This window comes from Nelumbo nucifera, chromosome 7 (assembly GCF_055504915.1).
Source record: "Nelumbo nucifera cultivar China Antique chromosome 7, China Antique-T2T, whole genome shotgun sequence".
Taxonomy (NCBI): Eukaryota; Viridiplantae; Streptophyta; class Magnoliopsida; order Proteales; family Nelumbonaceae; genus Nelumbo; species Nelumbo nucifera.
The window spans coordinates 55,620,234-55,643,770 of NC_142655.1; the positions used below are offsets into that span (position 1 = coordinate 55,620,234).

Below are 23,537 nucleotides of genomic sequence, written 5' to 3' on the forward strand. Positions count from 1 at the left end.
ATTGCTACTGAGTAAAGATCTCCCCAGAAAACACCTTTCAAGATTCCTCCACACAACACAGCTATAGATTCTTCTATTTCTTGTTTCCATAGATGGAAGGGCAAGCCTATTACACGCACCACCACACCATCTTCGACAAAAAAATCCTTGGAGTTAGATGTTGGATTCCATTTGAAGACTGTGAATGATCCGAACTCAGCTTGAACATTGATAGCTGATATTTCCAAATCATTCTTTAATGGATCTAGGATGGCTTTACAGTTATCGAAGGGGGTTACTATGAAGACACTCTTCAGCTTCAACCTGGTTGCCAGTAAGTCAGCTACCCTCTTCCAATCATTAACCTTTTCCTTGGCTTGTATCACAAGCTTACTATCCCACTCCTCTCTCTCTAGACCTCCCACCATTCTGCAATGGCCTTTTGTTTTTGCCATGACCACTGGCCCTTGTTCTACCCTGCTGTTGCTGAGATATACCTTCTCCTCCCTTATGGAGGATTTTTTCTCATTTGCTACTCTTTGAGCTAAGAATTCTTTGAGCAACCAGTCAACTTCCCCCCAACCTTGGTTCTGTTTTCCTGCTGGTAGACACACCAGTTGCCTTTGTCCCTTACCAAAGAATTCAGCCAAAGCTATGAAGAACCCCTTTCTATTCCTCTTACATTCAACAACATATCTTCTCCCTTCTAATGTACTAAAATCCTGCCAGTTTATCTGCTTACCTTTTGAACAGGCTCCAGCTATGAACTCTCTTAGCCACTCGATCACTTCTAATCCTTCCAGCAGTATTGTACCCTTTTTCGCTTCCCTTACCTTCAGGCTTACCTTCCCCTTAATTCTCATCTCTTCGAACAGGAGATTTTTTGCTTCTATCTTCAAGGATCTCCTCCACTGACCTGCCTGCACGAACTCCATCCCCTCCATTTTCCCTCCCATCTTAGTTCCTCACCCTCTCACCCTCCAACAAAGGTGACCGCTTCTTCTTCTTTTATCCATTGCTTTATTAATTCTGCTTTTGATTGATGTAACGACTTAGAAAGCAGAGTCACGTAATCCAGGCTCTTTAGATTACTTTCTTGTTCTCCTGGATGTCGAACAATTGCATTGGATTATGGTTGTTTGTAAACTAGTATTAACTCAGCTTCTTGTCCCATCCCTGAATCATTAAAGGAAGAAAAAATTGCAAGGCAGATGGAAAGGATGTGATTCCATAGCAGAGAGACTCGCCAAGTGGAAAGAGTTCAACAAAAAACTTAATACCGCTGATGATGGGGAAAAAATAAATTCAAAAGGCCCTGCCAAAGGCTCAAGAAAGGTTGTATGAGAAGCAAAGGAGGACCAGAGAACCCATGCTGTAACTACAGAGGCATCAGGCAGCAGACATGGGGAAAGTGGGTCAGGATTTAGACTGTCATCGCCGGAGAAAGATGAGTTCTCCGCTAGTGATGGAGCAAAAGAAATCAGAAAGCCCCTGCCAAAGGCTCAAGGAAAGGTTGTATGAGGCAAAGGAGGACCTGAGAACTCGCACTATTACTATAGAGGCGTCAGGCAGAGGATATGAGACAGTGGGTTGGGAATTAGACTGTTGTTTCCAGAGAAGACGAGTTCTCCACCGGTAATGGAGCAAGAAGGAATTGAAAATCCATAACAAAGGGAGTTTAGAATACCATTGTTGTTGGATAAGACAACTTTTCGTTGCCTGGGAAGACAAGGTAAAAATATTAAAAAATGGTACAAAAGTATTAAAAAGGGTAGTTCTGGCATTTTTTAAAAAATTGACACATGCTCTCAAGTGATACAGATAACTGACGGACTGCTAATGGTGGGTATTAAATTGGCAGTTTTCGGGAATTCAGATACTGCAGTGGCACGTTTTGAAGTTCGGGTACTAAAGTGAGACTAGCCTCAAAGTACAGGGTACTAATTTTATGATGAAACCCCCAAAAGTACCAAAAACTCAAAATTAGCCCAATCTAATAATTACCCACTCTACTGCCTTCCCTTAAAAGTTAAAATAGATCCTTCAAAACAAAAGTGCAAGGACCTTATAGTGTCCAAGGCAAAGCACCAGCCTTTTTGAAGCAAGGCACATTTAAAAAACAAAAAATAAAAATAAAATGAAAAATGAAAACATAAGAAAAATGCGAACCTGAATTTTAAAACAAATTAAAATTTTTATAAAACCTATTGGAAAAGTTAAATACATAAAGTAAGATAGAAAGCATACCCAAAGCGAAATGTGGAAGTGAAGGTCAACATATGTGGATTATATCAAAGTGCTTCAAGCACTCAACAATTCAAGCATGTGAAACTTTCAATTTGTTTATTTATCTGCTAGTAAAATTATTTCAAGTAGCTAGTATGATGTTGGTGCCTTGCATACTTAAATCCTAGTCCTAAGCCCTCCGCCTCCAGAAAGGCCCCTTCAGGCAAGCTCAAACAAGTTCATGATGCAACGGTTTGGGGCAGTGCCCCCAACCTAAATGTTTGGCAGATATGTATAAATGGGTAGGTTTTATAATTTTAATTGCAGTTCATTCCATTGTAGGATTAGAGATAAAATACCAGTTGTCTTGTACTCTTGTTACTTTTTATGGAAACTTTTTCCATTAAGATCCTATTTGCATGAACTAAGGCTTTAGGTATTTAAAGGGCTTTGCATTTGTTTATTTTAAAAGTTAATAGACCATAACTAGTGTACAAACAACAATAAAAAGGTAATTCAGAAGCTGATAAACCATTAAAAAGGTGTAAAAGGCATATGGATTAAAAAAAAAAAACAAAAGGCATATTCAAAAAGAGGTGTGCGTTTGGGCCGAGGAACAAGGCACACCCAGTGCTGCCTTTTGAAAGGGGCTGCGCCTAGGTGCACATTTTGAAACACCGAAGAAACTTACACCATCTCCTGCCATACCCCTAAGAACAGTCATGTTCTAAACATTTCTTTAAGATCCAACCCTGCCTTAATCCCATTTCAAATTCTTCACACAAAAGCTGAACCCCTGCAATGATCTCGCTGACCTTGCAACATAAACCCATACATCTGCCCCAATACATTAAGGCTTCATTTTATGTTCTGGCTCTTATATGCACCTATCTCTTTTCCCTAACTCCATGAACACCTTCCTAGCATCCAGGTACCATCATTTCTTGAGGAGAACCAAGAAATAACTATCCATTAATCTCCTTTGGATTAAGACAGAATGGAATCCGTATCTATTTCTATTCCATTCCACTATCTAAATGTAGCCTTTATGGGTTCTAATTAATAGACCTTCCAAGTTAATCAGGTTAACAATCTGAGCATCCAAATCTTTGAATCATCTAAAAATAGTAGAATCCATAAAAATAGTCAACTGGTGGCTGTTAACCACTACTTATTGCTAACCTTGAAGCCACTATTGAAAAACTTATATGTACATTCCAACGCAACCATGCAAAGCATATTCTATTCATTATTTCTTTTCCTGATGAGAAAGGGAGATGTCATCCAAGATATTCAAGAGTAACACATTAGATGGATGAGAAGGTAATTAATAGGAAATACCTTTATTTTCTTGAATAGGTTGGGAATGTTTTCATCATCAAAAGGAAGGGTTCCACATAGAAGGGCATACAGGATAACACCACAGCTCCAAACATCTACCTCAGGCCCAGCATATAGTTTACCAGAAATAACCTGCATAGAAATATGTACTAGTAACTCTTGAATTTCAATAAGAGAAAAAAAAAACTCTTGAGTTTCAATGGTTTGCCTAACCTAGAATCTTAAAATCCACTTTGCACTCTTTAAACTTTAAAGTATGATGCAATTCATTACATACCTCTGGAGCAGCATAGTTTGGGCTTCCACAACTTGTCTTTAGAAAATGACCATCCCGCATGATATTGCTCAATCCAAAATCAGCAATCTTCACATTGCATTTGGAATCTAAAAGCAAATTTTCAGGCTTAAGATCTCGATGAACCACCATATTTCTGTGGCAGTACTCAACACCAGAAATTATCTGTTTGAGACAAAGCACAAACTGACATTTAAGGAAACATTGAGAATAGAAAGAAACTACTTTTATTTCAAATAACAGATTCTTATTTTACAGGTAATTATAATGTACAAGATGTACATCAGGATACATCTTGTACATTGGTTAATGGCCTTTATGTACAACAGGATACAAACAGCATGCACTTTACAAATTACAAGTGTAAAGAATAAAATAAAACAGAGAAACAGTTCCTGCCTATAACGAGGCCTTCTGAAATAATAGATTCTTTTACAATCTTAATCATCAATGAAGCTCATTAATCATGTTAATGATCAAAAAAAGTAAAATATTAAGAAGCAATGAAATAGGCATAACTACCTGCTGAAAAAAATTGCGAGCTTCATCCTCATGTAACCTACCCTTTTCTACAATATAATCAAATAATTCTCCAGATTTCACATATTCCATCACAACATAAATATCTGTTGGTGTCTCTATAACTTCATAAAGCCGTATAATATGAGGATGCATGAATAATCTCAAGATTTTGATTTCACGCCGAACTGCAAGATATCAAGCATATAAATACATTATAATCACCTCATCTAAAAACTTCATATGATCCACAGAATTCCATGGGAAAACAAGATTCAGAAAGTTCAAAAAGAATGATTTAAAAGACATAGGCACAAGGCAAGGCAAAAGCCTCAAGGCATGACATGCCCCTTATATAAAAACACTAATTAAATAAGAACAAGTATAAAGGCATTGATAAATTATAAAGTAAGGAATGTATTTTGTATAGAGGAATAAAAAATCACTTAACCACTACATATACAACCAAAGTTCATATGTAGAAAGTGTATCAATTAAGTTTTACCTTCTTGTTTGTTTAAATATTGAAAAGGGGTTATATTTAGTGACGAGTTTATGCCGAAAGGCCGTAGAGATCACAGAATTTTAATTCTAATAAGCGCTCAAAAAGAAGTTACCAAAAAAAGCATAGCTTTCAAAAAGTTCTAATACATATTCCTTATACTTAAGGAGTGAGCCTCAAGGTTGAGAATTAAGGCATTTACTTTATGATGAAACTCAAGGGACATGCCTTTTGAGATGTTAGTTCAAAATAAAATAAGAAGGCCATTGTCCAATGATGGTCCAGGCTACTCTGGATCTTGGGAAAGGTAAACTAGATACAGACCTAAGCTTTGGATTATTTTGCACAAAATGGCTGCTCTTAGACTTGATGTCATGTTATACTGTTATCATGCTTGTCAGCCACTCAGCCCAAGACTTTAACACCGCACCAAGCAATGGCCCCTTTTGAATAAATATCTGCAAGGTTCTCATGGATGTTAGTGCATTAAATATACACCATTTTAAATAAAGTTTCTATAGGAGCATGGCAGAATAAGGAAATTGAGGTCGATGAGTGATACAACTTGTCTGACCATGGATGGCGGTGACAGTTGGGTCTCTGGAGGTCTGAGGAGAAATGGGTTGGGGAAGAAGGAAGATGGAAGATTCATCAAAAAAAAAGGAAGATGGAAGTGGCCAGACCCCTGTTCTAACAGTGAGGCTGCATCTCGCACCTCCCTGTGGGATGCTTTTATCGTTGCATATCTTTATGATTTTCAATGAATTTTAATGACCTGTTACTTATCAGAATAAAAAAAGGATGGAAGTGGCCAGACCCCTGGAGGGACTGCGCTAAGCGCTATGTACCCTTTGGAGAGGGATCAAGCCACCATAGTTCCCCTGATTTCCTCTAATGTAAGGGAAGGAGATAGAGAGGGTGTTCTCAGAGAGAGAATCTGAGAGTCTGAGAGAAGAGAGAATCCTCCTATTAATTCTGGAATATCTGTTATTTATATTTTTCTTCTTAAAGAAAGGTTTCTAGAATGTTCTATGCCACATCAGCTAAGGTGGCTAGCTGTCAGCTACTACTATAATTTACTCAGATTTATTGCTTGGGGATCTGAGTTGGTCATTGACCGGGGTTAACTTCGTTTTGACTCAATATGGACTAAACTGGGTCTGCGGTGGTTTGAATATTCATGCTCTTACACAACTGGGAGAGACAAAATCAAATTTGAGGAAATTTTGATGCAAAACCACATGAAAGGTAAAGAAAGAATGTCATATCTAGCCATTGCACAAGCATATAAAGAGATATTTTGAAATGTTGACACGGACTTCAATAAATTCACCCTTTTTTTTAGATAAATATAAATTCACCCTTTTTTTTTGATAAATATAAATTCACCCTATTTAATATTGACAAACGTGATTTGGCCATGCTTTAGGATGATCCATAGTGTGGAGTCCTTTAAATGCAGAATTGCAAATTTCCATATGGTAATTATAGAAAGAAAAATAAGAAAACAAATACAGTATAAGTCCCCAAACTTTGAAAGCAATGAGATAGATCTATCATATTATACTCCCCAACACATTTACCCCCCAAGAAAGAAATGAGAGAGAGAGAGTTACTAACATGGAATGTAAGATCCTCATACAGATCCAACCAGGGGAAAACAAGACAAACTAAACAAAAAATGAAACATGTGACCTTTTCCAGTACCTTGTTCAATAATTCATAACAACGGAGAGATTGAGAAGGATGTCACCCATAGAATTAGAGTAGGATGATTGGCAAAATGAAGGGTGCATCTGGAGTCTTATGTGATAGGCAAATACCACTTAGATTTCCAGAATCTTAAGACCTTAGTGGGGATTGATAGGGAAGAAGAAAATACTGTTGTTAGAGATCAAAGTCATCACTATGGACTTAAACCAATCTCAGAGGTGAGGCAATCACAAGATGATGGGATTAAAGAGGTGACTCCCTCATGAGCCAAAGCAGATATGCACCAACAAGGGGTGTTTGTGTTTTGTAAGCAGCCTTGCCTGGTCTAACTCCTATGGGAAATGGGGACTTAGGGTTGGGTTCCATACTTCCACTCTAGGTCCTAGAGTTCCCAACTTTTAGACTGGATCCAACTCTCTAGGTACGTGTTTCTTTCAGATTTTGGATACTAATGACCTTTCTGTACCTATGACAGATACTGAGTGGGTGAGAGGATGGGGTTAGAAGGGAAGGGGATGGGGGGGGGGTTAGGATAGGGAACAAGGGGAGAGGATTTGGAAGTTGATCGGTAATTTTTTAGAGGAGCTTAAAAGAAAGGAAGGGTATATAAAAATTGTGAATGAAAATATAACTGAACAAGAAGTAGCTGAAGTGGCTGGGAAGATGGGGTTGAATTTGAAGATGGAGAATGTAAGAGTCTATTTAGGGGTTGACCGCTGTAATTAAATCTGGAAAGTTATTTAATGAAGTTACCATTTCCAATCAAAAAAAAAAATGTAAGAGTCAAGGAAGGAAGGGGTGGGGAATTAAAAAAGGAAGAAAATGATATCAAAGGTGGAGAGGCTGAAATCAGATGTGGATGGTGATTTAGAATTTAGTTGGAGGGGGGAAAGAAGAAAGGGGTCAAAATAGGGAGTTTCGGACCTGGGTAGTGCAAAGAAGAGGGAAGAGGAAGGTAATTAAGGATTTGTTGAAAAGGGAGAAACCAGATATAGGCTGCATTTGGCATTCCTTGTTTTAAGGACTTATCTCCTTTTTGCTGTTAAAAACTCAGTGTTCATAGGGGCATTTTAACTGCAAAAAGGAGATAAGTCCTTAGAATAAGGAATGCCAAATGCAGCCATAGTGTGCTTGCAGGAAGCTAAACTTACAGATATGGGCAGTACTCACAGAGTCACAGTAGGTGGGTAAGAAGTGTGTGAAGCTCTAGAGGTATATGCTGGACTGCAGCACTATCGTGGTGTGCCTCAGGGGGAATCGTCACTATGTGGAGAAGTGAGGTTGTGGAATTTGTAGAATTAATTGGCCAGTTCTCGATTTCTCTGAAATTTAAGAATGCAGGGATGGGTTTACTTGGGTATTAACTAATATCTATGGGCCCTCCCTAATTTGATTTGCTAGTTCCATTGGGCCTTCATTCAAGGTAGATAGATTGCCAATCAAATACTGGTTGCCATGGAAGATTTAAAAAGAAGGAAGAAGAAAGGATTTGCGTGTAAGGCATCAAGGCAATTAAAATATTGCCTAATAAAATATCTTCTTAAAAAGCAACTAAAATTATAAAATCATTTTGTCGTGTAGGGATTAAAAATTTAAGATCCTAATATGGACTTGTTCGGGCTTGCCTTGAGGGGCTTGGTATTGCCTTGAGGGGCTTGGTACAAAGGTGGCTTGTAGAACCAAGAACACAAGATTCTTTACATCACATTAGCTATTTGAAGTAATGCAATTGAGGAAAAAAAGACATTGAGAGCTTACATGCTTGAATATGTTTTATATGTTTGATTTTATTTTTAAATTTTCATTTAAATACATTTTACATGTAATATTTATGTATTTTAATTTTAGATAATAGGATTTTAAAACATATATTTTAAAATTAAGTTTATATTTTTAATTAATATTATGTTTAATATTTTATTTTTTATTTTTGAATTTTTTGGCATTTTTTGTATTTTTGTGCCTTGCTTCGAAAAGGCATGCACCTCACCTTGTGCCTCAGGTGCAAATTGCCCCTTGCGTTTTTTTTTTTTTTTTTTTGTGCCTTGTCCTTTTAAAACATTGTCCTCTCTCACCTTTTCTTAGTTACCTTGATAGCGGATGCATTTAGTAAGTTGTTAACAAGAGCAGATAGGATGGACATCTTTAGAGGGTGGAGGATTGGAAGGAATGGCATAATAGCAACACATCTACAGTTTGTAGATCATACAATCATTTTTTGTGAAAGTGAGGATCCCAAATGGCTAGAAACCTGAAGTGGGTAGTTAAGTTGTTTGGATCTCTCTTGAAGTTGAAAATTAATTTGAGAAGAGTTGAGTGGTTTGAAATACCTAGGTATGCATTTAGGAGACAACCCACAAGAGAGTATATTTTGGGGCCCAATTATAGAGAGTTGTAATAAGAGGTTGGCAGTGTAGAGGAGAAACTATATCTCTTTATGTTTCCAACAAAGGAGGATTGGTGTAGCCTTGTGCCTCCAAAAGTAAGGGCTTTTTGCCAGGAGATGATACTCCAAAACATCAACACCAAGGATCAAAATTTCAATATGATACCTCGTATTGAGCATATCATATCGTATCTTTTGGTTTATAGGTGTTTCAGGACCCCTCTTTTTTTAATAATATATATATATATATAAACTAATTTTTGAGAAAAAGCAAAAAAAAATAAAAAAGCGCAAGGTTTTTAATACCGATACACAGAGGTGTATTGATACTTTGAACCTTGATCAACACCTTGGATGTGCTGCAAAGAAGAACAAATTGGTGCATCTCTCCCCATGTTTTTAGCCTTTGCTTGCTTAGGGTATGGTAAGACACTTACACACTTATTAATACCCTATCCATTTGTGTCTTTTATTTGGATTTTGGACTTGGTTCTCTTCTCTTTTTGGCTGCAAGTGAAACTCTTCCTTGGATGTGGTGGGCCTTTTTTATCCAAGTTTCTTTAGGCAATTGAAGAAGAGGAGCAAATAATGTGGAGAGCTACAAGGGCAGCTGTCCTCTGGTTAATATGGGAAGAAAGGAACATAGGATCTTCAAAGACATTGAAAAATCCAAGGAAGAAGTTATTGAGGGGTAACTAATAAAATAATACACTGCCTGGAATCTTAAGATCTATTTAGGGATTTCTCAGTTGATGACTTTCAAAGAGATTGGAGTGCAGTGGCAGCCTCCACTTCATTGAAGATTTGAACCCAGGTTACTTGGACTCCTACTTTCCAAAGGATGAAATTAAACTTTGATGGGAGCTCTTTAGGCAACCCGGGCCCTTCAGAAGTAAGCAGAGTATTGAAAGATGAAGGGGGCAGAATTTTGGGCTTGTTCTTAGGGCCAATAGGAGTGGGAGACTCAGTGAGAGCAGAAATATTAGCTTTACTTCAGGGTTTAAAATTGGCTAAACAGATGGGTCTTCACCAAGTTGAGGCAGAAGGAGATTCTAAGCTAGTAATTGGTTAGATGCAGTCACAAGGTTTCGGGATATGGGTATATAAACAGATAATGAGGGAAATAGTTTGGCTAGTAAGGGGTATAGTGTCTTTCAATTGGGCCAGACAGTCAGCTAATGGGTTAGCTGATATGTTGGCAAAGCAAGGGACCTTCAGAGAGGAATTGTCCTGGGCAGTAGTCTATTCAACCCTACAAACATCAGATGGCCTAAGAGGTAGGATCCTATGGAGATGTGTGCTAGGGCTTCTTTGGTGTGGATAGTTTGGGAGGAGAGAAATGCTAGAATTTTTAATAATAATACAGGAATGAGGAGGCTATTTGGAACTGCATTGTATGTGTTGCCGCGCGGATTGGCCGGGGGCAACGAAGTAAATCCGCTCCCACCATCCAATTGTGATGCGCCACCTGGCGCTCGGCCTCGGAAGACGAAAAGATGCCCAAAGCAACGGTTCAGATTGACGCGAATCCAACGGATGCGAGAGCCCTTGCGAACCAGTCCCACTGCACCTCCTAGTGCATGCCCTCGGAAGGTGAAACAACGCCGGGTGGACCGCGAAGATCATTCGCGGAAACCCGCTGAGCAAACCGAAAGGCCCGCTCATCGCTGACCACTGGGCGGACCGTTCGACCCGGCAAATACGCGACGCCTGGGACGGCCGTCCCCTGCACGGTAGCCCCCTTAACGTGACCTGCCCGTGTGTGAAACGGGACATCTCCGCCAAGCCGAGGCATCCACATCGCACGCGCTTCTGAACCGAAGAGAGACGACACAAACAGCAAAAACAACACCACCGTAGGACATCCCTCGGCTGACGAATCTAAAGGCGTAACGACCACTACTCCCAACGACCGAAGCCGAAGCCTTACTTCGACTACTACCCTCATTACCAGCCAAAGTCGAGGCCTCACCTCGGTCTCGGGAGTGGGGGCCAAGTGATGTGGGTTAGCTTGGCCTAGCCCACTGACACCTGATATCGTCAACCACAGTAGGAGGGAGCCCTACTGCCTCCATACGGAGCCAACCACATAACCGTCAGACGTACCCGCCAGGGCCTGTAGCCTGACCTCGTACGGCTCTCATTCGGGGCGTTCATCTTCACCTACCCCCAGCACACTCAAATATAAATAAGAGGTAACAGCCCCTTAAAGGGGGCCAGAACAGAGAAACTCCAACATCACTCACTCATTTACTCCCTGCACCAACCTTGTCTTCTTAGCATTAATTCAGGGAGATCTGGTGCATCCGAGGACTCTCTCCAAGTGCTCTCCTACACCCTCCCCTACTCTACACCTCGTACTAACTTGAGCGTCGGAGCCTCTGCCTCAAGCATCCACCCCGAGGCCTCTGACACTCCCTGTCTTGCAATATCTTTGGTCACCAGGGAGTTCGCCTCGACTTGCAGTCCTCGGAAGGAATACTTCACCTCGGCTTGTAGTCCTCGGCTTCAGTCAATCTTTCCCGAGGCCCCGGGGTCCTCGGCCAACACTCAGAACCTGAAGAGTGAATTTACTTTGTTGCCCCCGACCGTTCATTTTATTTTAAATAGGGACCATGGCAGTGATTTTCTTCTTCATTGAGCTTAGACGCCCTTGCTCTCGAGTGACCGCAGCTCCCCAACTCTCAACTCTCTAGAATTTTCCTATTTTTTCCCTTCTTCGGGACATTTTTCCCTCTCTTAGGTAATCAAAACATGTCATTTTCAGATTCTGGTCCCGAATGCCATGAATTCCCAAACATCTCGGGAGGGAGCTCTCCTACAACCCCCTCTCCCCTGTCTTCTCTGGGTTCCTTAGCCGTAGCCCCCCTTCGACAGAAGGTGGCCATTTTGAGGGAGAGGTTAACCTCGGGGGGTGCCGAGGGCAGTCACCAGAGGAATGATTCTCCCCATGAAAGCTCCGCTTCGACGTCGCCGGGAGAGCCCGAGGGATCTCCTCTCTCCAAGGATGATGTCGTGGAACTCGTCGTCGAACCAGTGGGAGGGAGTGTTGCTCGAAGGGTGGCTGACACTGGTGTTCCGCGTTTGGAGTTTAACAGCTCCTTAGACGTGTGCCAGGTCAAATCCTTGGCAAGGAGGTTCCACATACCCCGATCTTATGACCTGAGGGTCCCCGACGTGGGCGATAGGCCGTGGACCCCCGAGGAGGGGGAAATCTGTGTCTACCAGCCTTTTTTGGAGTCTGGCCTTAGGTTTCCCCTCCCTACTTTAATCTCCGAGTTGCTGAAGTGGTACGACATCACTATCAACCAGCTCATACCCAACACCCTCAGGACCATCGTGGCGATGATGGTGTGGGCTCGGCTCAGGGGGCGTGGAGCTGACGTTGAGGCTGTTCCATGCCATGTTCACGCCGAGGAAGCATGCTTCCGAGGCCAAGATGTATTACTTCTACCCGAGGAGGGAGAAGCCTGTGCATAACCCCTCGTCCGTTCATGGGTGAAAGGATAAGTTCTTCTACGTCTCTTGCCCCGAGGGCTGGCGTTTCAGATCCAACTGGGGGAGGCTTGCGTCATTGTCGAGAGATGTCCCCCACCGCTCCGAGATGAAGAGGCTGCAGTTGTAGCTCACCTGCTTGTGATGGGGACATTCCAGGCGAAGCCGTTGGTGGAGGAGGTCTCCCTAGCCTTCGCTGGGATTAGCTCAGCCCCCTCGGTAGGAGAGGTTCTGTGGTTAGTGCATCTTCCACGTTCTTTTCTTTTTCACCAATGTACTAACTGTTTTCCTTTGCTGTTTCGCAGAAGTGCCAATGGACGCCAAGCAACGTTTGTTGGAGAAGGCCCAGGCGAAGCAGGCCGGGAAGAAGGTCGGAGGGCAAACACCGAAGAGGCCCGGCGATGAAGCTGCCCCCTTTCCCCGGTGAAGGGGGGAGATCCGCAGGTTTCCACCAAGGGGAAGTAGCCGGTGGTGGCACTGAAGAGGACAATGGAGGCGCCGAAGAGGCCCATGGATGGGCCTGAGGTAGGTAGGAAGAGGCCCGCTGTAGACACACCGAGGGAGGAGCCCCCGCGGAAGCTTGCCAACACTGACAGGCAGGCCGAGGAATCCACGCCTGGAGAGCGCCCATCTGGTCCTTCATCAGCCCTCCATCAGTACAGGGGGTCCCTGAGAGAACCGAAGGGGCTGGAAAGACCTTCCGCCCACAATGGCAACTCCAAGAAGGGGACTCCATTCATGACGAGGGAATCAGCCAAAAGATGGTTAGCGGATCCATCCTGTCGAGGGATCGCTACCGCCTTTTGCAACGCAACCCCAAGTCCATTTACGACGAGGGCCTATACCATTTGGCCGAGGTAAGGCGTTCTTCGATATTTTATTATATATTTTATTTTTTGTTTGCTAATCGGTTTTGTGGTAGGCCTGTCTGCACTTCGTCGGTTTGGGGGACCGAACAAGACTGGCCATGGCTCGTGTTGACAAGGCAGAGAAGGAGAAGAAGGCTGCCGAGGAGAAGCTCCGGAAGGCAGTCGTCGCCACCGAGGACAAGTACCAGAAATTCCGAAAAGTGCTTCTGGATGAGCAATCGGTTCGGGAGCACCTTGAGGCTTAGCTGAAGGAGGCGCGGCAAGGGCTCTCCAAAGAGCAAATGGAGCGGGTGCGGCTGGAAAGCATCGTCACAAAAGCGAAGAGACGAGCTGTCGAGGCCGAAAAGAAGGCTACCGAGGCGGAGGCAAAAGCTGTTGAATCCCTAGCTTCGGCAAAACAGTCAAAGAAGGCAGCGGTCGAGGTGTACAAGAAGTCTTTCGACTAACTAGATGCGCTGGCGGAGTATGCTTCATTGTCCTACCTCAACGGTATTGAAGATACCAAGAAGGCACTCCTACTAGTGCTGCCAGATTTTGATGTCGAGGGACTACAAGTGATCCCTGACGCTCTTGCGAAGGCTCAGCCAGTTGAAGACACCATTCTCACTCTTGCCAATGACGAGGCACAGGCGTAGACTTCCCCCGTTCTCTTTTTATTTATCTTTGTAATACTTGCCATTTGTTTCGTTTTTTTTTTTTGTGAAGGCAATACAAAATTTTTGTAGGCTATACAAGACCAACATTGAGTAGTGAATGAAGCCATTTTTTTGTATTTACTGTGTTTCGTGCATGTTGTCTCTTCCCCTTTCTCTCTTTTTTTTTTTGTGAGAGGTCCTTGCCTCTCCAAAAGGTTGAGACCACGATACACAAGGCACACACGATTCAGTCGTAGTATTTGTTTATTTGCACGCTCGTCTCGGCTTGTCGGGATATTGGGAGCCGAGGCGGAGTCATTTGTCCGAAGCGGGGCTCGCCTGGCTTCCAAATCCCGTGCTATCCCAAGCAGGGCCGAAGGGACCTGGCACCACGGCCGAGGTCTAGAACCGAAGTATACCGCCGAGGTACTTGGGTGGATGAAGAGCCATGGCGGAGTAGCACCATCGGGGTGCAGCTCCCCTGACTCATTCTTACCAAGTGTTTTCTCGGGGTAGGCCGAGGCATCCCACCGGTGAGGCCGAGGGCTCTGTCTCATTATTTTCTTTGCGCTAAGTGCGGATAGCCTAGGGGGTTACCACGCTCCGAGGTGACGAGGCATAACAGGCCTTTCGCCCTAGCGTGTATGTCCCAGGTGAGGTGAAGAGGAACTTTGCTTCATTCATTCATTACTTTCATCAAAAAATTACGTTCATCTGTAGTACATCTGAAGGTTCTCTGAGTTCCACGTCCGCGGGACGGGTCTTCCATCTAAGTTTTCCAGTCGAAATGTGTCAGGGCCGAGAGCTTGCTTAATCCGATAGGGGCCTCCTAGCTTTCCTACTCCAGGTTCGGGAACCATGACCTTCCTGAGGACAAGGTCTCCCTCTCTGTAGTGCCTTTCTTTCACCCTGGAGTTGTAGTAGCGGGCCACTCACTGCTGATAGGCGGTCATCCTAATCTATGCTTGTTCTTGGGTTTCTTCCAGCATGTCTAAGTTTTCTCTGAGCACCTCGTCATTCTCGACCTCGGTATACCCTTGGATCCTAAGCGTTGGTTGGCCGATTTCTGTTGGGATCACTGCTTCCGTGTTGTAGGTCAGGCTGAAAGGGGTTTCTCCCGTCGCTGTCCGAGGTGTGGTTTGGTACGCCCAGAGGACACTGTGTTGTTCGTCGGCCCACAGGCCTTTAGCTCTATCCAACATGGTCTTTAGTCCGTCCAGGATGGTTATGTTCGTAACCTCGGCCAGGTCGTTCGTTTGGGGGTAACCCACCGAGGTATACTGTTGTTTGATGCCGAGGGAGGTGCACCATTCTCAGAATTTAGCATCATCGAATTGTTTTCTGTTGTCCATGACCAACATGTGGGGGAGGCCTAAGCGGCAAATAGTGTTCTTCCAAAAGAAGTTCTGAATTGCCCGCACAGTGATAGTGGCTAGGGGTTCGGCCTCCACCCACTTGGTGAAGTAATCCACAGCAACGACAAGGTACTTCCTGCCTCCCGTTGCCTGAGGGAAGGGGCCGAGGAGGTCCATCCCCCACTTGGCAAAGGGCCAGGGGCTGCTGAGGGCCGAGAGGGTGGTGGCTGGTTGATGGCAGAGATTGGCATGTCTCTAACACTGATCACATTTCCGCACCAGCTCGGCCGCATCCTTGTGAAGTGTCGGCCAGAAGTACCCTTGCCTTAATGTTTTCTGGGCTAGGGTCCGACCGCCAAGGTGATTGCCGTAGATGCCTTCGTGAATTTCCCAGAGCACATACTCGCCCTCCTCCTTGCGGAGGCATCAGAGGTAAGGCAAAGTGAAGGACCTCCTATACAATTTTCCTTGTAGCCGAGTGTAGTGTGCTGCCTGTCGTCGGAGTCTTCGGGCTTCGTTCCTGTCATCGGGTAACCTTCCCGTCAGTAGGAAGTCGATGATAGGATCCATCCAAGACGGTTCGGCCTCTACGGGGAGGATTTGGATGTCCTCTATGGAGGGTCGGGCTAATCTTTCCATGCGCACAGTGCGGCCGAGGGCCGCATCTGAGGTGCTCGCCAATTTGGAGAGGGCGTCGGCTCGGGTGTTCTCGGCTCGCGGGACTTGCTGTAGAGAGAAACGTTGGAAGTGGCGGGCTAACTCTTGAACTTTGGCGAGGTACTTAGCCATGCTTTATTCTCTGGCCTCGTACTCACCTTTGACTTGATTCACCACCAGCTGCGAGTCGCTAAGGACTTCAACGTGCTTAGAGCCGAGGTCTCGGGCGAGCTGCAACCCTACCAAGAGGGCTTCGTACTTGACTTCGTTGTTAGATGCAGGGAACTCGAATATCAATGCATACTCTATGATGGCATCGTCGGGGTGAGGAGAATGAGGTCCGCTCCACTCCCTTTGGCGTTGGATGAACCGTCGACAAAAAGTCTCCACGCGGGGGGGGGGGCCTCCTCGGCCGGTCATGCTTCTTCTGACTCGTCTTCGTGAGGCCAGCCGTGGGGCCTGCTGAAGGTGCTTTCTACTACAAAGTCAGCCAAGGCTTGCGCTTTGATCATGGGCCTCGGCTGGTATTGTATGTCAAACTCCGACAGTACTATCGCCCACTTAATCAGATGTCCCGAAGTCTCGGGCTTGGCGAGGATGGCCCTAAGGGGCTGATTTGTTAGGACCACTATGGTATGGGCTTAGAAATACGGCCTGAGCTTTCTAGCCGAGGTGACGAGCGCGTAAGCTAGCTTTTCCACTTCGGGTACCTGTTTCGACGTCATAGAAGACCTTGCTGACATAGAATACAGGTCTCTGGACTCCGTCATCTTTCACCAGGACCGAGCTGACAGCCTCGTCTTCGACTGATAAGTACAAATATAGAGTTTCCCCTGGTATCGGCCGAGCAAGGAGTGGGAGTGAGGCAAGGTATAGCTTGAGCTCGTCGAAGGTACACTGGCACTCCTCCGTCCACTGAAAATTTTTCAGCTTCTTGATGGCACGAAAGAAGGGAAGGCAGCGATCTGCCAACTTTGACATGAAACGGTTGAGGGCGGCTATCCTGTCGGTGAGTCTCTGAGTCTCCTTTACTGACCGAGGGGGTGCCATGTCTAGTATGGCTTGTACCTTGCTTGGGTTGGCTTCAATGCCTCTTTGAGTGACGACTAAGCCTAAGAATTTTTCCAAGGTGTGTGCTTCAGCCCTCAGGCTCTTCACCACCATATCATCTGCGTAGGCTTCGACGTTCCTCCCCATCTGATTCTTAAAAACCTTGTTGACAAGGCACTGGTAAGTTGCCCCTGCATTCTTAATGCCAAACGGCATTACCTTGTAGCAGTATGTTCCGTGCTCAGTGATGAAAGATGTCTTCTCCTCGTCGTCAAGATGCATCTAGATCTGGTTGTACCCGAAGAAGGCATCCATGAAGCTGAGTAGTTCATACCCTGCGGTGGCGTTGACGAGGTGGCCTATCCTCGGCAAAGGAAAACTATCCTTCGGGTAGACTCGGCTAAGGTCTATGAAGTCAACACAGATCTGCCATTTCCCATTAGCTTTCCTTACCAAAACCACATTAGACAGCCAATTGGGGTAATGTACCTCACGGATGAAGCCGGCGTCTAGTAGCTTATCAACTTCCTCTCCTATAGCCTTCCATCGTTCCGGTGCAAAGTTCCTCTTCTTTTGCCGGACTGGCCTAGAGATCAGGTCCACGCTTAGCCTGTGAGTAATGACCGAAGGGTCAATTCTGGGCATGTCAGCGACGGACCAAGAAAAGACGTCGACATTAGTTCAGAGGAAACTTACCAGTTCAGATAGGCGTTCAGGGGGGAGATTGGACGCGATGTGGACCGTCTTTTCTAGGGCTGATTCATCCAGGAGAACCGAGATGAGGTCCTCGACTGGCTGGCCTCGGCTCGTTGGCTCTTCTCGGGGGTCGAGGCCTTCCAGTGACGAGGCCTCCTTATTCTTTCCTTTTAGCACCGCCGCGTAGCATTGATGGGCAATCTGTTGGTTCCCAGAATGACTCCGACGCCGTGCTCGGTGGGAAACTTAAGGGACAGGTGATAAGAGGACATGGCTGCCCCTAGTGCATGAAGGGTAGGTCTTCCCATTATCGCGTTGTAGGGAGAGGCGACCTTCACCACTAGGAACTCATGCATCCAAGTCACCTAGTGTGGCGCTGTCCCTACCATGATGGGTAGGGTAATTTTTCCTTTCGGCCTAATGACGCTGCCGGAGAAGCCGACGAGGGGAGCGTCGGCGAGCTGGAGCCGTTCTAGTGCATCCATTCTCTTGTGTCGTAAAAAAGGATATCGACTGACAAGCCACTATCCACCAAGATCTTCTTCACCATAAAGTTGGAGATGATGGTTGCGACCACGAAGGCATCGTCGTGGGGGACAGTAACCCCCTCTAAGTCCTCATCGGTAAAGACTTGGGCATGTGGACAACTCGATCTCTGCGGAGTGTCCGGGTACTTCTGCTTCTTCGAGGCAAGCTCCTAGAGTTAAGCTGCCTGGTGTAGGCTTTTCGAGCCGCGGCCGAGGCCCCACCCGAGGCCATGCCCCCGGTGATGACATCGATGATGCCTGCCACTTGCTGGTGTTGGTGTTGCTGCTGCTGTTGGGATGATGAGGCACCGGCCTCTCCTCCGACGAACTGCTTGAGGTGCTTGCGGCAGATGAGGGACTCTATTTCATTCTTTAGATCGTAGCAGTCCTTAGTGTCATGCCCGATGCCGCGGTGGTACTTGCAGTACTTTGTAGGGTTCCCCCTCTTGGGGTTCCGCTTTAACTTCGTTGGCCACTTCACAAACTTCTCTTCCCCAATCTGCATCATTATCTAGGTGCGGGTGGAGTTGAGGGGCATGTAGTCCTTGTAAGCCAAGGCCGTTGTCGGTGGCTTCTTGTTGTCTTTGCTGCCATGGTTGTCGGGGTGGCGCTGGTCCCCACTTTTCCTCTTCTTCTCCGGGGTCCCGTCGTGGCCTCGGTTTCCCTTTCTTGGTTGTCCCCGGCCAAAGCCTCTTCGGCCGTGATCTATTTTTGGGCCTTCTTGAGGAACTCGAGTTTAATCTTCAGCAGGGCCTTAGCAACCGAGCACTTGAGAGCCGAGCCGGGGCGGAATCCGTTGATGGCTGTGTGCATGGAGACCATAGGGTCAAGGTCTCAAGCTTCGAGCTCTTCTCTCTTAAAGCGGTCGATATAAGACCGCAGGCTTTCACCCGGCTCCTGTTTGAGCGACATCAGAAAGACTACGCTCTTCTGGCATTGTCTACTGTTGATGAAGCGGGCGAGGAACAAGGTTGTAAATTGCTCCCACAAGCTGATCGATCGAGGAGGAAGGCTAGAAAACCAACGGCGAGCGGCCCCCCTAAAGGTGGCCTAGAAGGTCCGGCACGTTAAGGCGTCGGAGTAGCCATATAGTATCATGAGCGCCCTGAAACCCTTCAAGTGGTCATCGGGGTTAGTGCTCCTGTCATACGTTTCCAGTGTGGGAGCCTTGAAGTGTGGGGGAAGAGGCTCCAAGATGATTTCCAGGGTGAATGCGTCCATGCGGCCAGTGGAGTTGCCATGACTGGTTGAGGCGTCAACTCGGCTCTCCTTAACCTACCGGAGCTCGTCCTTGACGGCCCCAATCTCGGCTCGCAACTCGGCGAGCCCTGGGTCAGCACGGGCATGGGCCCCGCTCCTATCTTTGCGGACCCGATGGGTGTCGGCTCGGACTCCCGAATACTCCGAGACATGACCGCACGCTCCTCTACGGGCACGACGATCATTCAAAACGTCCCTGAGATCTGAGGCGGGAGGTGGGATGGGGTGGCGTTGGCTCTCACCTCGGGAGTGAACTCCAGGGCGACAGAGGTGCCCGCCATCGTCCCGGGGGGCCTCCCTACTGCGGCAGTGGTACTGCTCCTAAGATTGATGACTGTCTTCGGATTGAGTGGGCACGCCTCCCTTCGGCTAGGAGGACAAATATTCCTTCGAGGCGAGTCCAGGAGGCGGTTATTGCCCGATTCTAATGGTTCGGCCGGCGGATTACCGTGGCCGAGGGCCGATGGTTCGACGTTCTCGTATCGACCCTGATCTTTTGACACCCCAACAGGGCGGTCGCCTTGAGAGGGACCTCCTGCTCTAGGGCAAACTTCCTCCATTCGTTGAGTGAGGCGGTCCAAACGATCGAGGACGGCCTGAAATTGCTCGTAGGTGAGCAGGTTCTGATTGTTCCTGGCTCTCCTCACCATGACTTTCGAGCTTAAGGGGGGTTTGGATTTTGAGTATTATTACTTTTTATCCTAAAGTGGGTGTCGTCTTAGAAACTTTTCTCACAGACGACACCAATTGTTGTCGCGCGGATTGGCTGGGGGCAACGAAGTAAATTCACTCTTCAGGTTCTGAGTGTTGGCCGAGGACCCCGGGGCCTTGGGAAAGATTGACTGAAGCCGAGGACCGCAAGCCGAGGCGAAGTATTCCTTCCAAGGACTATGGTAGCCGATGACTGCAAGTCGAGGCGAAGTCCCTGGTGACCAAAGATACTACAAGACAGGGAGTGTCAGAGGCCTTGGGGTGGATACCCGAGGCAGAGGCTCCGACGCTCAAGTTAGTACTAGGTGTAGAGTAGGGGAGGGTGCAGGAGAGCACTTGGAGAGAGTCCTTGGATGCACCGGATCTCCCTGAATTAATGCTAAGAAGACGAGGTTGGTGCAGGGAGTAAATGAGTGAGTGATGTTGGAGTTTCTCTGTTTCGGCCCCCTTTAAGGGGCAGTTACCTCTTATTTATACTTGAGCGTGCTGGGGGTAGGTGAAGATGAACACCCCAGATGAGAGCCGTATGAGGTCAGGCTGCAGGCCCTGGCGGGTACGTCTGACGGTTATGTGGTTGGCTCCGTACGGAAGCAGCAGGGCTCCCTCCTACTGTTGCTGACGCTGTCAGGTGTCAGTGGGTTGGGCCAAGCTAACCCACATCAGTACGTAAAGGAATGAGGATACTATTTGGGACTGCACTGTACGTAGGGCTATACATTGGGCTAAACTCTGGATATTTTTTTTCTGTTTTTTTCATTTGATGATATTCCTCCTTGGAGTAATTAGAGAGCTGTAGCGAGAAGTTAAGAAATAAAGGCAAAGCCTATTGTAGCACAGGTACCTCTTAAGGAAGGCTTCATTAAACTCAACCTTGATGGTAGCAGTTTGGGGAATCTAGGGCCCTCAGGAATAGGGGTGTTTTCAAAGATGCAGGCAGTAGTATAATTGCTTTATTCTCAGGCCCTACAGGTGAGGGGGATTCTATCGAAGCTGAGTTTCAAGCTGTCCTGCAGGGGGTACACTTCAAGAGATGAACATTGGTAAGTTACTAATTGAGGGGAGCTCAAAGTTGATAATTGGGTAGCTAAGGAATCTGAACACTGTTGTTTTGACCTACAAGAAAGCCATGAAGAGGTTTAAATGGTTGACCTCCAATATGATAGTAAGAAAGGAGATCGGCTAATGGGATAGTTGACTGTCTAGATAAGCAAGGGGTGCATAGGGATCATCTTTTTTGGGCTCAATTGTAATTTGCTACTGTTTTTTAGGCTGCACCTTGTGCCTCTTTGTGGGGAGCTCTTTGTATAAGTTGTTTCTGCTAATTTTTAATATAAACTTTTTTATTACTCATCAAAAAAGGAAAGTTCTATAAAACAGTTGTAAGGCCAACAATGCTGTATGGAGAAGAGTGTTGGGCAGTCAAGAAGCAACATGTCCAAAAAATGAGTGTGGCAGAAATGCATATGCTGAGATGGATGAGTGGAAAAAGTAGAAAGGATAGGGTAGGAAATGATATCATTTGAAATAACCTAGGAGTAGCTCCAATAGATGATAAAATGAGAGAAAGTAAACTTAGATGGTTCAGCCACATGCATGGAAGATCATCTACAGTACCCATAAGAAAAAGTGATCGGCTACAAGTTCAAGGGCCTAGAAGGGCTAGGGACAGGCCAAAAAGGACATGGGTTGAAGTAGTACGAAATGATTTAAGCACTCATAATTTAACAATGGATATGACATTAAGCAGAATAGAATGGTGAAACAAGATTCATGTAGCCAAACACATAAAGTTGGGATAAGGCTTAGAGAATAATGATGATGAAGAATTAGGCTGTGTTTGGATTGAAAGAACAGAGCTGCAGAAATAGAAAAGCAGGAGGGGAAGGAAAAACAAGGGATTTAGAATAACTACTCTAAACCCTTTTTCCAGAGGAAGCCACTCTTTACTAAAACGATAAGCTTTTTATATGATATCTCCACCAATTCCTTCCATTTTCTAAAGATGTCATCAACTATAAATGAAGAGCTCTCCATAGGCTTCAGCCAATGGACCACCCTAGTAGTTATACATTAAATAATCTCTTCTTTACTTCTCTCTCGTTCATTGAAGATTCTTGCATTCCTTTCTTCCCAAACCGTCAGTGTAGCCCTTGTACTTCTCCACATTATCCTTCCCCTTTTCTTTGGACAAGGAAAAAAAAAACTTAGAGAAAACAAGCTTGTCATACTATCCAGAGGAGTCCACCTACACCCAAAATAACAAGAAAGACCATTCCCAAATACCAACAATAAATGGACAGGAAATTAGTAAGTGATAATAGGACTCACCATTAGCTTTGCATAGGACACAGCATGAAGGGGACAAGCAAACATTTGGCCTTCTTTTTTGGGGTATGTTACAACTTACAAGTCCTAATTTTCTCATGAAATACCTCCCAACTAAAGGCTCCCACCTTAGGAGGAATGGGCCTCCCAACATATATTGCTCTTTTCTTTATTGCAAATTTTGCAATATAGCTTTTGCTTTAGGAATAGCTTGTACCATTGTAAATGGGTCATTTATCATTGGCCGTCTAGATTTGCAATTTGGAGTTATTAGGCCGTCATTTTGAATGCAAAATTTTCACTTATTTAAATATATATTAGAAAGAAAAGGCCTAATTCTTTTTTGCTTCTTTTTGTGGTGGGAAGAGGGGGTTTCTCTTTCCTTTCATTCTCTCTTTTGATATGTAATATGATCTAAGAAGCATAATAAATATAGTATAATATATACATAAAAGAAAATTACTTGTACTCAAAATTTTGAGAAAGAACAATAAAATTTGAAAGTATACAAAGATTAAGCACTCAAGGAATCTTAAAAGGTGCCATAATAATTCACAAAATAAAGATAAAGTATTTAAGATGATTTAGTCAGTGTATGTAGTAACCTTAACGAGGGGGATGCACTGGTTAGTTTGAAGGCTCTAAGTTCATAGCAGATTATTAGAAAGTAATGAAGGAGAATTTAGCTAGGCACACCTGGAAGATTAAGACTGGGTTTTGTATTATGAAAACAAAACTCAGAAGGCCAATTGCTTCAACTTTATATGTGTATGTGTGTGCCTCTCTTCCTTTCTCCCCTAAAAATACATAGACATTGTTTTTATTAATTACAGGCACACATACACATTCAAATTTGATAAAAACTACCAAAGAAAAAACTTCATCTCCTAGGAGAATTATGATTAGTGGAGAAATAGTGATATCAAGGACGATCAGACTTTAAGGGCCAATTTACAAATTTCAGTTCTTTTAATATTGCTAACAATCTTTACCAAG

General features: G+C 45.0%; 1 protein-coding gene across 3 annotated transcripts in view; it reads right to left on the bottom strand.

Annotated features, from left to right (window-relative positions):
- The window catches only part of LOC104599671 (SNF1-related protein kinase catalytic subunit alpha KIN10), a 41,844-nt gene that overhangs the window by 16,146 nt on the left and 2,161 nt on the right, over positions 1–23,537 (bottom strand). For 2 of the 3 annotated variants that reach the window (XM_010262295.3, XM_010262296.3), the window contains exons 3-5: positions 4,364–4,548; positions 3,824–4,006; positions 3,547–3,678 (exon numbers count right to left, since the gene is read on the bottom strand). In XM_010262295.3, coding sequence (XP_010260597.1) covers positions 3,547–3,678; positions 3,824–4,006; positions 4,364–4,548 — 500 coding nt within the window. Of the gene's footprint in view, positions 1–3,546; positions 3,679–3,823; positions 4,007–4,363; positions 4,549–23,237; positions 23,339–23,537 lie in introns of all 3 variants that reach the window. The other variant, XM_088891538.1, reaches the window with a different exon arrangement.